This window comes from Mauremys mutica, chromosome 11 (genome assembly GCF_020497125.1).
Source record: "Mauremys mutica isolate MM-2020 ecotype Southern chromosome 11, ASM2049712v1, whole genome shotgun sequence".
Classification (NCBI taxonomy): Eukaryota; Metazoa; Chordata; order Testudines; family Geoemydidae; genus Mauremys; species Mauremys mutica.
This window is the reverse complement of record NC_059082.1, coordinates 81,719,827-81,735,928: the sequence shown is the minus strand read 5'-3', so window position 1 is coordinate 81,735,928 and position 16,102 is coordinate 81,719,827. Positions and strand designations below refer to the sequence as shown.

The 16,102-nt window shown below is 47.8% G+C and overlaps 1 protein-coding gene across 1 annotated transcript in view; it reads left to right on the top strand.

Moving 5' to 3' along the window:
- The window catches only part of CHTF18 (chromosome transmission fidelity factor 18), a 39,266-nt gene that overhangs the window by 22,252 nt on the left and 912 nt on the right, over positions 1-16,102 (top strand). Inside the window, exons 19-21 of the mRNA XM_044980749.1 lie at positions 5,328-5,472; positions 9,311-9,439; positions 15,618-15,675. Of these exons, the coding sequence (XP_044836684.1) occupies positions 5,328-5,472; positions 9,311-9,439; positions 15,618-15,675 (332 nt within the window). The remainder of the gene's footprint in view (positions 1-5,327; positions 5,473-9,310; positions 9,440-15,617; positions 15,676-16,102) is intronic.

Below are 16,102 nucleotides of genomic sequence, written 5' to 3'. Positions count from 1 at the left end.
GGAGAGAGAGAGTTTTGATTTATTAGCCATGGGATGATCTGAAAAGGAGAACTCGATACAGCAAACTCCTTGAGAGCAGCTTTCCCAGGACAGATTTTGTGTACTGTGCTCTGAGATTCTGCGTCGCTCTCTGCAGTCATCTCCAGCTTGCACTGTTCTGAGCAGGAACAATGCAGGATTGTCCGCCCTGAATCGTATTCTGTGCAGTGTGATTTTTAAACCTGGCTTCTCAGTAAAAACAAGTTTTGTCCAAAGACAAGTTAATATCATCTTGCCAGCGCAAAGCAAATGAAAGGGGATCCAGCACTTGGAAACATCAACACTGCAAACAGAGAACGCGACCCACGGGCAATGATTGACTTTCACTGTGAACTTTGTGTCGGGTTAAATGTTGGGGGTGCGTCTGGAAGTCGAGGCTGGTTTTGGTGAGAGCGGGGGGCAGTAGTTTTGAAGATGGTTCTGCCCAAGGCAAAAGGTCCTATGCTTTGTCAGAGATTCAAAAACAGAGCTTTAAAAACAAGGGATGTATCTAATAACCTGGAGATTTCTCTCTGCATCAGGGCCATTCCCCATTTAAATTCTTGTCCACAAAATGCAAAACCGTAGGAGAATGGCATCATTCCGGTTGCCAGAAACGTGTGTCAAGTTCCATAGGCTAATATGGAGTAACTGGGGGTTACAGCAGAGGTCTCCAGAAAAACGATGTGTAGCTATGACTGGAATTTTGTGAACTGTACGGTGTCTTTAGCTTTGCAGCTCATGTAGGTGGAATTCAGTTTGTAGATTTCAGTTGCCAGAAAGGGAGAGGGTTATTGTTAATATGTGACTGACATTTCTGTTCACATGCACGCAGGAGATCAGATTCTACCTGATTGCACCAGGAGTAAAGCCAGTCATTTTTTGCACCAAAAATATGCTGCTGATTCACAGCCTTACCTAAGATTTGAGTTCTGTCCACCTTGGTTTGTGTTACTACTTGATGTAACCTCACTGATGTCAGTGGGGTTGCACCAGGAATGAATCGGTCCCCTTGTTATATTTTTATTTGCTGAATATTAGTAATAATAGTATTCGGTTACCAGGCTACAGGCCTAATAATTTTTAAATATTCTGCTTTAAGTAGGTACAGTACGGTTCACACATCCAAGGTGTTGGGAATACGTTGCAGCGTAACAACATAAGACTCAGACTATAGCTCAGACTTGTGCTAATGTAGTCTCCAAGTTAATATAGATAGATAGATAGATCCAGAGTTTTTTAAGTCATACACTGTATTTAATTATAACAAAACCTTTTTCAAGCGACAACCCAAAGAACTGGAAAATTTGAATTGGTCTTCTAATAAAAGAGAAGCTTAATGGAAATGGATCTTCTACTGATGGTGAATTAGAATTGTACTTGGTACATCTGAGGATATTTTGTGTGATCTTTTAAAACAGCAGTTGTTGGACGAACATTTTGCAAAGGTTTCACTCTGCATCTTATTGCTGGCAGTTACACTATGCGGTAGGTATTTAGATTTGTTTCAAGTGATTCCTTCACCTTTCTTGAAGCGGCACATGTAGATTTCACAACATGCATATGGAAACAATGTAGAACTGACTTAATACACTCTGGTTGTAGTGAAATGGTATCCTCTCCCCCATTGTCCCTGGTTTGGGCTTCTAATTGAAAATGTTGCAGTGTGGAAACCACATGACATTAAAAGCACCATTTGGTGCAGGCATGTGCTAGGATGATATTTGATCTTAAGTTTTGAGGCTGGACTGTGTCTTCTTTTGCTGGCATTTTCTGCAATGTCCTGTAATAGTTACTGTAACAATCTGAAAATGCATGAAGGTGTGTTATGTCCTGTTTGCACTTTTGGCTGTGTGACCGTGGGTTGCTGGGAAGACAAGACTGACCAATGCAGCTGTTTCTCAAAACTGCAATAGTGGCCATTCTAATTTCAAATAGTAAAATCTTTCTACATCTCATTTTAAGCCGTAGAAACTTTTAAATGAGAGGAATAGTTGAAATGACAAGCACAACATTTTAAAGCAAAGCTCTTTGTTAGAAGTCCTTATTTTCCCTACGGATTCAGTCAGATGTCTGGCTTATGACTTTGTTGCCTGTCTCTGAAGACAGCAGAGAGGCAATGGGAAGACTGGAAGAAGGATGCCTTTTGGATAGCTCAGTGGCCTGAGCACTGGCCTGCTAAACCCAGGGTTGTGAGTTCAATCCTTGAGGGGGCCATTTGGGGATTGGTCCTGCTTTGAGTAGGGGGTGGAACTAGATGACCTCCTGAGGTCCCTTCCAACCCTAATAATCTATGATTCTATGAAATAGCAAATTGGACAGGAAGCTAGTCTCTAAATCACTGAGAATTCTTCTGATGCATGGGGGTTTTTTTTGTGCTTTCTCACGAGAAATATTATCAAGTGCAAATAAGACACAAACTATTTATAATTGTTATACAAGGAGGTTAATCTGGTTTCTAAGAAATTCTCTGTCTGTGTTCATGTCTTAACTGCTCTGAAAAAGGCCTTCCCTCCCAGTCCTGCGCTCAAATCCTGTTAGAATAAAACTGCTTTGCTTAGCCAGAATGACTGTTTATAGCCTAGCTCAATAAAATAAACACTGGGAGTTGGTTAGACTCTTTCTCTCCTTTGTTGCATTCAGTCCTGAATAGGAAATTGGGGCAGGAGGTTTCCCATGCAGCTGATGTGAAGGATGCTTAATTAAACCCCTTCAAGTGGAGTGGGTAGAGATACTTTGATACAATAGGCAGGGTGGTTGTTTTTTAATAAAGAAAAAGACGTCCAGTACAACAGGAAATGCTCCGTCAGGTTGCTGTAGCTTGGAATGCTTTATCTTCCGCAGACAGGCAGATCAGCCAATGCAGATCGTTTGCCAGTGGGCTGATTTATTGGGGAACCCTGTCAGCCAAGATGGAGAAATGGTCTCTCTGAAATTGAATTCTCTTTCATGTTGCAGTGTGACACTGGGGAGTTAATTCTAAATACATCTGTTGTTCAAATCAATTGAAAGTTGTTGGACTTATCTGCAAGTGTGTAGATCTGTTCCTGGGGTTATTAAATCCCGAAACGTTACTTGTGCTGCGTGTTTTAGGCCTAGGATCCAAAATCCTTTGAAATGGATGGTCAACAACATTGACCTCCCTGAGCTTTGGATCAGATACTAAAAAGCCCAATGAGGGATCCGAGAGGAAACTCCAGCAAAGACCAAACCTCTCTTCTTGTAGCTGGTTCTTACCTTGTCTGGGATTAGATGCCCACCCTTTGTTTTGCAGGATCGGGTAGGAAGTGTAGTGAATAGGCAACTGTCTGACATATTGGTTGTAGAAGTCTTTTGACCGAGTTTGCAATATATGCAATAAAATCTGTCTCACATGTTATTACATTGTCTATTTCCTTGTCTAGTCCATCCTTCCTCCTATATTCCCTTAATCCTTTTAATCCAGGATTTCTCACTGAATAATCTTCAGAAAATATTTTAAACCCAGACGACCTGCTTTATTTTAGCTTCTGCAACTCAATGGGCAGAGCACTGGAACTAGACAGAACAAAGCTGAGTGAGCTTTTTCTGAGGTTGAATAATTGACATTTCTATCAGAGACACAAGGCGTGTGAAGCAAGTATCTTTTAGTGGATCAACTTTTGGTGGTAAAAGAGACAAGCTTTTGAATTACACAGAGCTCTTCTTCAGGTAGCTTTCACCACCAAAAGTTGATCCAATAAAAGATACCCACCCACCCTTGCCTTTCTAATATCCTTTGATCCACACGACTACAACAACACTGCAAACAACAATGGAAGATTTCTATCAGATGCATTTGCTATAGATACTGACCTTGTGCATCTCAGGTGTCAGAGCCCTTCCTGATTTTGCTCTCTGTTCGGTAGGGCTGTAGATATGGAGGCTTGAGCATGAGAGATAGTGAGTCGTAACTGAGGTTGACAGGTGGACTTGATCATTGGAAATAACTTCCACTCGTGCAGGCACTTCTCAATTACTAAAGGGCTCTGTAATTAGACAGACGAAGGTCTGAAGGCTGGAAGTTGAAGCTTGACAAATTCAGACTAGAAATAACAGCAAGGTGATCAACGATTGGATCAGGTCACCACGGGAGGTGGTGGATTCTCCATCATTTGACGTCTTTGAATCAGAATCAGCTGGCTTTCGAAAAGATACGTCGTGGATCAACCCCAATTTATCATGCTCAGTACAGGCATTACTGGGTGGCTATGTTACGTACAGGCCAGGCCAGACCTGACCAGAAGAGCGTAATGGCCCCTGCTGACCGTGCATGGCTAGGTGTCTGTCTGAAGATAGACCTGAACAGTGGATATTTGGTGGGTTGGGGATGGTAACCGAGTGCAGTGCTTTGACTGTCCAGGTCACTGGGCTGCATGCTGCCCAGGGTCAGTGGTCTCTGTGGGTCAGCCTCTTAGACCAGTTCCTACTGGACCATACAGTTGATACTAACTGGCGTCCGTGATGGCACCGGTGGCAAACAGAACGAGAACTGGATTGACCATGGCAACTGCTACCCCGGCTAATAGAGGTCGCTCTTTCTGAGCTGCGGTGGAAGTGTGTTGACAGAGCAATGGGCAAAGGGTCCTTTCACTGCTGCTGCTCGTGCAGTGGCTAAACGAAGCTCGGATAGGGCAGGGCTGTCAATGTGGCTTCTCGCGCAAGCGTTGCATTCGCTGCGTTCACATTAAAACAAACGGGAAGAAGTATGTGACCTGAATGAACGTCTCCCTGGTTTGGAATCCATTGACATGACCTTGCTCTGCACTTCTGGCACGTTTCACTAAGTGGTTTCAAAGGGCTTCTCAGACCTCTAAACCTCAGCATGACCCTGGGAGGCTGGTAAGTTTTAAAAATGGGGAAACTGAGGTACAAGGAGACAGTTACTTACCCAAAGTCTCACACACAGAAAGTTACAATGTTGGGGCTAGAAGCCAGGTATCTCGACTTACCCTATGGCCCGTGAGACAGCGCTTCCTCCCAATAAATTAAAGGTTTATTCTGAAAGGAAAGATAATAGAAAAGCAAGTACTGAATTTTGAATGAGACTGGGATGATACAAAACTCAGTTCCACAAGTCTGCAGGTCAGTTTAAATGAACCTTTGACCCTAGATTTTGAGGGTAAGATTTTCAAAGGCACAAATGGGAGCTGGCTATTCAGCTGCACTCTGAACCTTTCTAAAAATCTTCCTCTTTTAACAGCAGCCAAAGGCTGTCAGACAGTACCAGCCAATATTAACTGGCTGCGTTTCATTTATTCCCCAAAATCTGTTCTTTTAAAACCCCCTAGAAACGTGGAAGACGTCTGTAGATTCCCGGACCTACCGGCTCGGAAACCGTTGACGTACCAGGCCAAGCAGCTCATTGCAAGAGAAATCGAGCTTGAGAAGATGAGGAGGACGGAAGCTGTGCTACAGGCCCGCAACACCAGCCAGGTAGGAATGGGGCACTGATAATGGGAGACGGCCCGAAGCTTAAGGGGAGCAAACGGGGCAGATTCATCAAGCCCCCTGCGTGGCCCAGGCATAGCTAAAGAGGGACAGAGCGCCATGTTGAGTGGGGGCAGGTTACACAAATTGTAGGGGCAGTGTGAGCGTCAGCAGTGTTCTCTGTCCTGTGCGCAGAGGCCAAGACTAATGATTCTGGAAGGCTCGTTATACAGGTGTGCAAGCCCTAACGGAGGGAGGGTGCTCAGCAATGGCTGGAAACCAGCCCCCTTTATAGTGACTTAGCTTAAGTTGCTGCTGTCTTGTGTTATTAAAACTCCAGTTGCCTCTGCCCGGATCCTCAGCTCTGGCCTCTCAGTGGGATTAGCTGTCTCTGCCCCATGGTAGCAGCGGGCAGGGGAAAAGCTTTGCCTGGCAACTTTCCTCTGAAGCCAAGTGCAACGTGAAAGCTTTCCTTCTGCAAGTGAAAATCCCAGATTAAAACCTCCCTCCACCATCAACGGTGTGTATGTCGTGCACCAGCAGCTTTAAGGCTGTCCTTGGCTTGCACCATGTGAAATGTGTGACATTAGCATTGGGTCTGACCGAGCCAAACAGCTCATCTTTCTGCAGGGACCCCGGTAATAAATATCACTGAAATTTAAAGTGCTGAAAAGTGATTCTGCAACAATGGCTGAGGTCATTCTGATTGTATCCCATCTCCTTGCAGTTTGCATGTTTCAGTGAAGCAGCTGCCCGTATAGATAGATGCTCTGGCATCTGCTTGCTGCTAGATAGTCAATGACGTTATTATTGGTCCCTTCTGTTTCACCTTTCTCCCAAAGATCCCAAAGCACGCCAGGAACATGAGGTCGTTTCATCTCTCACTGAAACAGCTGCCTTCTGCAGCTAGCCATGATCCCCTGGCAGCGCATGTGTGCTTGGGTGCCTGCTGCATCCTGGGCAGTCCTCTCCCCCTTCCTCTCTGAAACCGAGAGCAGCTCCCAACGTCAGCCAGGAGAGGGACCTGGGTTAAATCCACAATTGGGCCTGACAGGTTCCACGCAGTAGAGGGCAGCAGTACGCGCACACAGACAGATTGTCGCTGCGGCTGTAGGGTATTGCTAATGTGTCTAGCAAAAGGTTGCATTGATGTGGAGGGGAGGGAGAGAGGTGAAGTGAGGCACAGCTGGGACGGATGTTAAGTGCCAACAGTGCTTCTAGCGCAGCAGAGAACACAGAGCCAAGGCATGGTCCTTACCCCGAGATGCTTAAAGCCTAAATAGCTGTCGGCCCCAGGAACTGGTTTCCTGTGCTGACTGCAGTTGCCTTCTGTAATGCTAGCGTTCTGCGCAGCGCGTTGGTTTTCCCTGCGCTGCGAGCAGCACGAAGGCTCCAGCTGAGGCCGCGGGTGCTGTGCTCTCCTGCCAACGAGCCACGGCCCCGTCTGTCAATTTCTGCTCTTGCTGCATTCGGGGCCATTAGCGCCGCTGCAGAATTCCGACGGGGAGTCGCCCCCATCGCGAGAGCCGTGGGTCGTGTGTATGGAGCGATGAGGGAGGGATGGGGAGAGGAGAAGGCTCGGAAATGGCATCATTGGGGCTCATGTGATTCCGATTGCCTCCCTTGGTGCAGCTCGGCGAGATAATTAATCCTTCAGAGCTGGCGACTCGCAGCAGAGGGTGTTTTTCGGGGAATGCAAGTGGGGAAAACCTCTGGAGGATTCTTGTTTACATGATGCCATCGGGGAAATGCACACGCCAGTGATCGAGAGGCCGAGCCAGGCTGAAACGTTCAGAGTTCTTAAAATGATGGCAAATAATTGCCACGGTATTAGGATATCGTGGTTTTTTAAAAATTGTCATATTTTTTTTTATGACACATGTTTATTACAGCAGTGCTGAAGGGCCAACCATCACGGGCTGCACCGTGTAGTGCAGTCTGGGTGTGTTAGCACGGCTGTGAGCCCCAGGTCCAGCAATTGTAAGCAGGGCTCAAGCATGGGCTTGAAAACACAGAGTCCACGAGCCCGTGTCCCACAGACAGTGCAGTGTAGACGTGCCCTTAAAGGGAGGCTTCCAAAGGCACAAGGGGCTGTTAGACGTCCACTGACTTTCAGTGGAAATTGGGCACCTACCTGCCCTTTCTGCTTTTGAAAGACCCCTGGGAACAAATAGGAAGGAGGCAGCAATAGGAAATGGTCAACAAGGCTGTGACCCAGACGCCACTGGGCCCTAAAGCGGTTAACGAGCCTGTGTTTTAGGCCGGTTCTGAAGCGGGCGTCGCGGTGAGGAGCTGGGATGCCCGTTTGGTCGGCCATGCTTAGCGGCAAGAGAACTGGAGCTTGGAGCTGCCGCATGTTGTAACGCAGGCGGGCGAGGGCAGCTGTGGCCATAGGTTTGCCTGCTGCCTTCATAAGGCTGGACTGGATGGCAAAGAGGGAAAAAACTCAGGTGTCCTGGCCAGACTGCCCTTAAGGAGGGATATAGCTGTTACGTGCTCAGACGCCACGGTAACGGACACGGCGTCTTGGGGAGAGGTCAAGGTGCCCCCACTCCTTTGATAGGTCCCCTCATTCTAATTCCGTCCTCCAGCCAGGAGAAAAGAGAGAGACACTTAAGGAAAAACACCAATGTACCCTGTAGATCTGTAGGTAATTGGAGGCTTATCCCCTGGGCCAATGCGTTCTTCCTCCGCTGCAGACCCTTGTGTCCTGCTGACAATAGGCCGCACTAAACACAACTAGGTGAGCCCTGTTTCATGTGAAAACGGCTTGGCAACTTCTCTTATCTCACTTCTCAAGGAAGGATAAACCCATTGAAATCTCTCTCCCTGGTGGTTTGTCATCTTCAGGCTGGTCCCTGAGCTTGTGTGTTAGCTCAACAGCCAGGCAGGAAAAAAAAGTAAACTAAAATTAGAATTTTTTTTCCAGGCCGGTAGAAGCTTGTTATAACCTCACGTTGTATTGCAAAAATACCTAAAATTCCCAACTCAGCTCTGGGTCCCGTTGTGCTAGGTGCTGCACGTACACCGAGTGAGAGACAGTCGAGACCCTAAAGAACGCCCAATCTAAATAGACAAAACAGGGAAAGGGTAGGCGGGAGAAGACGGGCACAGAAAGATGAAGTAATTGGCCTCAGGTCGACACAACACAGCAATACCAGAGCTGGGACTAGCACTGGGTCAGTTGACAACTGGTTCAATGCCCCAGCCACGAGACTACACTGGCTTCTCATTGTAGTTGCACCTACAGCCCACCCAAGAGCTGCATCCCCACAGCACAGCTGGTTGGCTGACTTGGGGCCTTTGAAAGGGTGATACTGCCGAAGCAATTAGCACTCCAGTGTTCCCATGCAGAGGCTTCCCAGAGCAAGTCCCATGTGAAAGGTGATGTGCATTGCTGAGTTAGAACCTTGGGGGTGGGATACTCAGTGATTTTAGCATTGGCCTGCTAAACCCAGGGTTAAGATGTCTCGTGCTGTAATGGAGGTGGGCCAGGGTTGTGAGTTCAATTCTTGAGGGGGCCATTTAGGGATCCGGGGCATAAATCTGTCTGGGGATTGGTCCTGCTTTGAGCAGGGGTTGGACTAGATACCCCCTGAGGTCCCTTCCAACCCTGAGATTCTATGATTCTGACAACTGGATTTGTAACAGAGGATGTTCCTTAACCTGCTCTTGCACTTCCCAAAGAGTATCCTGGTCGTTTCACACTGAATTTTATGAATGAAGAAGGAAGAGGTTGCTCCTGGAGAGCAACAGGATCAATGGTTTGTCTCCAAGAGAACAATTGAGAAGGAGGAACTGTAAATACAATGTGGCTTGTCCAAGTAAACCTCCCTCATTGCAGGTGTCAGATGAAAGCCTCGGTGAAACAGAAGATAAACCAAGTGCAAAGCCGGGGATGCCCAAGTCCAGCGTCCGCAACCATGAGCAGCGTCTGGAGCACATCATGAAGAAAGCCGCTTTTGATGAAAAGGTGAGACGGAAGCCCTTCCGCACTGGAGATAGATTAAAGGGGGTTGGCTGGCCCAGGGCTGGGGCAATGACACATGTTGCTGTTCCCACGCTGAGGTCAGTGGTTCAAATCTGGCCCAGGTAAAGTTGCTCTCATCTGGCTGCTGCTTGTTGGCCATGATGAAATGAGTTGTTGGGTTGCAGTCAGGACAGGCTCTGAAGAGGTGCTTGCGATAGCTTTCAAAGGCCTGGTCTACACCTAAAACTTGTGTCAACCAAGCTACGTCACTCAGGCTGTGAAAAATTTCCCACCCTGTGAGATGTAGTTCAATTAACCTAACCCCCAGGGTAGATGGGGCTAGTTTGAAAGAACGTTTCCTCTGACCTAACTGCTGCCTCTCACGGGGTTGGATTAACTACAAAAACAGAAACACTCCTTCCATGGCTACTGCAGCGTCAGTGTAGACACCCCCTAATTGGAATGTCGTTTTTCATGGCATTGAAGTGACTGTATTTGCCTCTTATTTGTAAAACTATCAATCTCGCCATGTTCTTTGACATCAAGGCAACCACTTTCCCCGCTGTTGCCCACCTGGTAACATGCTCCTTTCCCTTCGGTAGGACTTTGGCACGGGCTCTGTAGCATAGGCACTGAGTTTCCAATCTGCTGGGGGGTGCTGCCCCCAGCTCTGCCCAGGCCCTTCCCCACCCTGCTTCTTCCTGCCCCCCCGTCCCTTCCCCAGCCAGTTCTGCCCCCTCCCCTGAGCATGCTGTGCCCTCACCTTCCCCCCCTCCCCCCGCCGGGCACCTCCTGACACTGCAAAGCAGATGATCCACAGCAGGCAGGAGACGCTGGGAGGAAGCGGGAGGTGCGGATTGGCAGGGGGAGGTTCTCGTAGGGGGGCTGCTGTTGGGTGCTCAGCACCCACCATCTTTTTCCTGTGGGTGCTCCAACCCCGGAGCACCCACGGAGTCGGCGCCTGTGCTCTGTAGCATAGCTAGACAGACTCTCTTTTAGAGGAAACACTAAACCAAGATCCCCTCCGTGAGCAGGGAATAACCCTCCCACGATATGTGCGTGAGCTCTTATGGAGCTCGGAATGGCTCCTGCAGCTTCTTCCTAGCTGATCGTCACTTTGCACCGAGCGTTAGGGTGGTAAGATACCACGAGGACGGGGGCCGTAGAGAAGCCTACTGGATCACGCTAAATTAGATTCAGATTCTGTTTTGCTTTTCACCACTGATGGGGGAGAGCTTTAGCTGGTGTAAATCGGCCTAGCTCGCTTCGCCTTAGTGGAACTAGGCTGATTTACCCTAGCTGTGAGTCCGGCCCCGATGTTTATAAGGCATATCCGTATTTTTGGTGGAACGAACACAGCGTGCTCCATGCACGACCCGTCTCTCTGCAGTCGGAGCACTGGAGGGCTTATCTCAAGGCGCCGGGTTTCAGGGGAGGTGTAGCTTAGGAACCCAGCATCTGTTGCCTGCGCCAAACATGCTTTGGGATTTGAACGTCCTGGGAGCCAGGAAAAAAAACATCTGCTGTGACCCAACTAAAGCCCCACCTCCCGAGAGGGCAGGCAGCGTTGCTGGAGTGCCAGTGCCGCTGACGCAGATTGCATGACCACGTATTAAACTGCAGCACACGCTGCTCCACGCTTCGAACTGCTTTCTCCTCCATTACACTCAGGCTGCTGCAGCAATGAGGGCGTTTGGCTTCATACCCTAATGCTGCCGGTATTGTGGGGGGGTTGGGGGGGGGGAATCAACTGCCTGCGCGTAGCGAATAGACCGTTCACAAAGGCATTGCGGGAGAGGGGAGGTCGATAGTGGATATTTATAAACCTCTCTTCCTCTCTGCAAAAACAAAGGGATTCAGTACCATGCTTCCCTTAAATGCATCAGTGATTTGTATAGTGCATAGAGCTGTATAATTAAATATTGATGGCAGAATTACCTACATGCCAGGCACAAGCAAAGTGGCAGCTGCACCATTAGCAATGTTTATGAGCCTGCGTCAAAGTCCTCAGGGTCAGATCCTCATCTGGTGTAAATCATTGAGGCTCCATTGAATGCTAGGGAGTTCTATCGATTTGGGCCGTAATCTTTCAGGGCAAGGCTGAAGGTGGGAACCCTGCCGCTGGTTTGAGGGGTGTGGGACTTACGGAACAGATGGTTGGAGGCTTTGGGAGGGTGGGTGGGTGACCTTGGGAAGCTTGCCATGAAGTGCAGAGTAGCGCAGCTCCCTGCTCAGATCAGCACAGTATCTGGGGCCGAGGCTCCCAAGAAGGGGGCCCCGTCGGCGTCAGGCTCTGTAATGCGAACCCCCATGTGACATTGTGGGGCTCGCCCAGAGCCATCAGGGGTTCTCTCTGCCTGTCTTATAACTTCGGGTGCCTTCATGCTGTGCTGCCCGGCTCAGGGCTCTGGCACCAGTTGATTCACTTGCTTATTCTTTGGGGTTCAGATCCCCTGTTCTTCCATTGGGGTGTCTGGGGCTGTGGACACTGCTGCTGAGGCTCCCAGTAAGACAGCCACTTAGCATCAGTAATGTGAACCTCTGTCTGCTGGACCCTGAGCTGTGACCTCCGCCCCAACTCATTTCACCCACGTCATCAAACAGCCACTGGGGCTTCCACCCGGTTGTCTTGAGCCAGATTGGGTTTGAATCGATGACTGTTTGGGAGAGGCTCTATATCCATCTACCAATCTCCTGAGCCATCCAGTTCCCCTCCTGCAGTGCCATTGGGTACGTAACAGGGAGTGCAATGCTTCCAGTGCAGCAGCAATGCCCAGAATGTGTGGCTGTTACCAACCGGAGAAATGCTTGGAGTTGTTTCTAATCCAGTAGATCATTATACACCAGTAATCTCATCCAGGGGGAAATCAAGTTAATGGCAGATAGAGAGTATAAGCCATAGGAAAGATAAGCTCTGTGGCTTTGAGGATGTGAAATAAAACCAAGAACCAAAGACCACATTTTAAAAATAACAAATAAATACATTCAGAACCATCTTGGTTTGTCGAATCATTTTCCTTTTTAGTCTTCTGACCTTTTAGGCTATTACAGGAGGACCTGGCTAATTCACACTAAGCACAGGGAGACCTGTCGTCAACTACTAGATTCTAGGAGCTAGGGAGTGAGTGAATAACCACAGTAGGAAAAAGAAAATGGAATGCATTGGAATACACTTTGCTTCTTGTTAAACCTGTCAAGAGCACGTGGCCTCAGAATGTATTGTTGTTCGCAGCCTTGGGGTCCATGTGAACTGCTTGCTGCTCTTTGGCACCTAAATCACCAGGAAGAAAATATCGCACTCATCCCTCCGGCTAGAAGTTTGCACCCCAGACCCCGGTCACAGAGCTGGCCACGGTGACCCATGTATTCATGGCCTCCAGGCTCCGTTTGTTGCAATTCATTATATCTAGGGATGTAACCCCAGTCCCTGTGAGAGCAGCACCCAAGTCAAAGTGCAGCAACCCTTCTACAGCAGAGATTGCCTCAAACTCCTCACCCTGGTGCCCCCTCTCTCTGCTTTGAGTCTTTCTTTCTTTTCCAGAAGTCTGGAGCATTCGCGCCTCAGTTTAATAATGACCCCTCCTACTTCCTTTTAGCTTGGCATCTAAGCTTGTAGAAACATCTCTGTGCGTGTGGGTGTTTGTGGGTGGTTGGGGTGAGACGAGAAGGAGGTCTCTGAATTCAGATTTCTGATGCTGAATTTGCTATTACGGAGAAAGCATCCAGTGGCCTGACCTAATATTTCATGGAGCTTTCTTTACTCAGTAAGCGTCGCTGTTGAAAGAAATAGCAATGATCAAGTCAGACTGAGGGCTTGTCTACATGGAGGCATCCAGGAAAATTAATCTGAATGAAGTAAAAATGTAAATTTGAAGTGGATTTGTTAAACTACATTAAATCCCTGTGTGGACACTTTTTTGTTCAAAAATAAAGTGGTCTTAATTCAGTTTAGTTTAATTCACTTTGGAAGTAGATTAAGATAAACTAAATTAAGGCCACTTTAATTCTGAATTACGGTGTGCACATAGGACTGTAATGCAGTTTAATCCACTTCAAATTCACATGTTTAGTTAGTTCAGATTAATTTTTCTGGCTGTTCCCGTGTAGACGAGTCCTAGGAACGTGAAACTGCACAAAGTTGTGCTCTCCCTAGGTATCAGAAGATGCAGCAAGTTGCTATCATTCTGCCTACAATGGTAAACGTCACACTATCTGTTTTAAGATTTTCTCCTGCTGTCCATCACCATAGTATCTAAGCACCTTCCATATAAAAGCAATAGCAATAGTGAAGGTCCTTACGGACAGACAGATGTATCGTTTCTTGCATGCCCAAAATCATGAGCCTGGGTGCCCAATGAGGTCTAAATATTTTTCTAGATGAAAGACTTTTGGCCATTGGGAAACCATCCACAATTCAGAGATGTTTTCCGGAGCAGAGAGCGCCTAGCTCAGTCTGTGTAATGGCGCTTGGAGTGTTTCCTGGCTTTCTGTCTCATTGGGCCATGCTAGTGGGCTGAACGTTGATGCCTTGGCACCATTCACTCAGTGCAGCATCTCTGTGCTCCAGGGAACAAGTGGCACCAGGAAACGGCCCTTTGGACCTGAAAGCCGGCCTCTTCCCAAGCTCAGCCATTTGGAGTGAGGAAAGGGCTGCCCGAGGCTGTTCTCTGTGCCCCAGGGAGGTTTCGTACAAGGTGGTTCTCTGCTTTTTAATGTTTCCTCTCCTTCGGCAGCATTAACATGCACAGAGCCTAGAGGGAGACAGGCAAGGGAAGCCATCGCCGGTCTGTCCAGGTTTGCGGAAACTGGATCTAGCTAGAAACAGCAAGCCACCATTTGAAGGCTGGCCTAAATGTGCTCAGTCCAATCCAGCAAGTCGTTACCATCCATGATAAAACTGACTTTCCATTTCGGAACATCCCACTTCCCTTCATCTTCTGCTCAGCCTGGCTAACTCATCCCATCCCTGCCTGGCCAGAGTGCGCCCTCTTCTGAAAGCTGGCCTCTGTCCTGCAACATGGCTGAACCGTGAACCTTTTGGGTCCAATCCCAAGGTGTTCAGCTCCGCCAGCTGTCGAGTGGATGTTGAAGGCACCTCAGCACCTCGCCATGGACTGGGCACCCGCTCTGCCTTTCTGTCTCTCCCGGCAGATGAAAGCAGCTGTAAATAACGCAGTAGCTGCCTTCAGCCAGTGAAGCCAAAGGAATTCCTTTCCCCCCTCCTGGGGCAGTGGCACTGAAAGAGGTGGGAAGGCCGGAGCTGGGTGTGACTCTCTAACACACGACAGGGTCCTCCCCTCACTTTCCACTCTGCGGAGATGATAGCGTAAGCTACTGCTTGTAACAAAGCCAGTCGTGGATTCACATACCTGGACTGGAATGACCCCCCCCAGTGGCCGTGAAGAAGCGAGAACAATAAAACACAGAATGTGTTTCCCGCTGGATCATAGAGCACGTGCTCACGTCTGTTCTTTATTGTGCTGAACTTTGTTAATCTTCATCTGCAAGTAATGGGCGGGCTGTTGAACTGCTGTGTTGGGCATGTGGTAACTGGCATTGGTGGTGCAGCATGCATAAAATATCTGACCAGTGCTCCTCAGCTGCACATACTGTATAAGGTTATATAGGCAAACTAACTTGACTGGTGCAATCCGAGCTCCATTGAACTCAATAGCAAAATTCCCATTGAGTTCAGTGGAGCCAGGATTTCACCCGATTATATCTGGGTGTTTTATCCCATCTGCATTTCACAGTGAAATCAGACCAGTCACTTTCACGCTTTGTTTCTAATCATTTGCATTCTAGTTCCCATGCACGCTTGGGTTTCTGGACCTGTGCAGGCTATTTGAATGACTAAAGAAAGGGGACTGAAATATAGAGTGATCTAAGTCTACTTAATCCTACCTCCGTGCAAGGAAATGGTCTAGATGACCTCTCCAGGTCTCTTCCAGCCCGACATTTCTGTGCTTCTATAACAAAAGGAAACATTTGTACTGATAAATTGTGTAATTTTTTTTCTTAATGAAGTCACATTTTGGGTTTGTAACTAGATAAAAATCCCATCTGATGTTGAACTGTGCTGGGCTGGCACTATTCTCTTTAAATACACACTATAACCAGTATGTACCCAGAGATCTGCTGAGGAGGAGGATACTAAAACCATTTTGATTTCTTTTCACAGCCAGAAATGGACTTCTTTGGGCGCCAGCTAGTTAAGAAACAGGTGTCTCCATCAGCAGGTATGTGCAGAAAAGGCATGATATTGGTCAGGAGAGATGGAAGGAAACTGAGAACATATGTTGTAGTGGAAAGCTTTGCAATATCTTCTGTGGTTCCATAATGCTGAAATCAACCTGACTGTGGTTCATTGAAAGGGTGGATGGAGCTGGGGAACAATTTCCATGGTGTGTTTTGCAACTGTCTGACAATGTTTATGTATAAGGGAGGATTGGAAAAAAACTTGGGCCATAAAGCCAGGCCAGTCCCCTACATGGAGCAGCTATGGTAGGATATTTCATTATGGAAGCACCCGAAGACCCAGTTAATAGGTAATAAAGATGCCTGCGGTTCTGCTCCTGCAAATGTTTTAAGCAATAATTTTACTTAGGGCATGTCTATGCAACAGCTGTGGTGCTGTAGCGCCATAGCGTAGCACTTCCTACACTG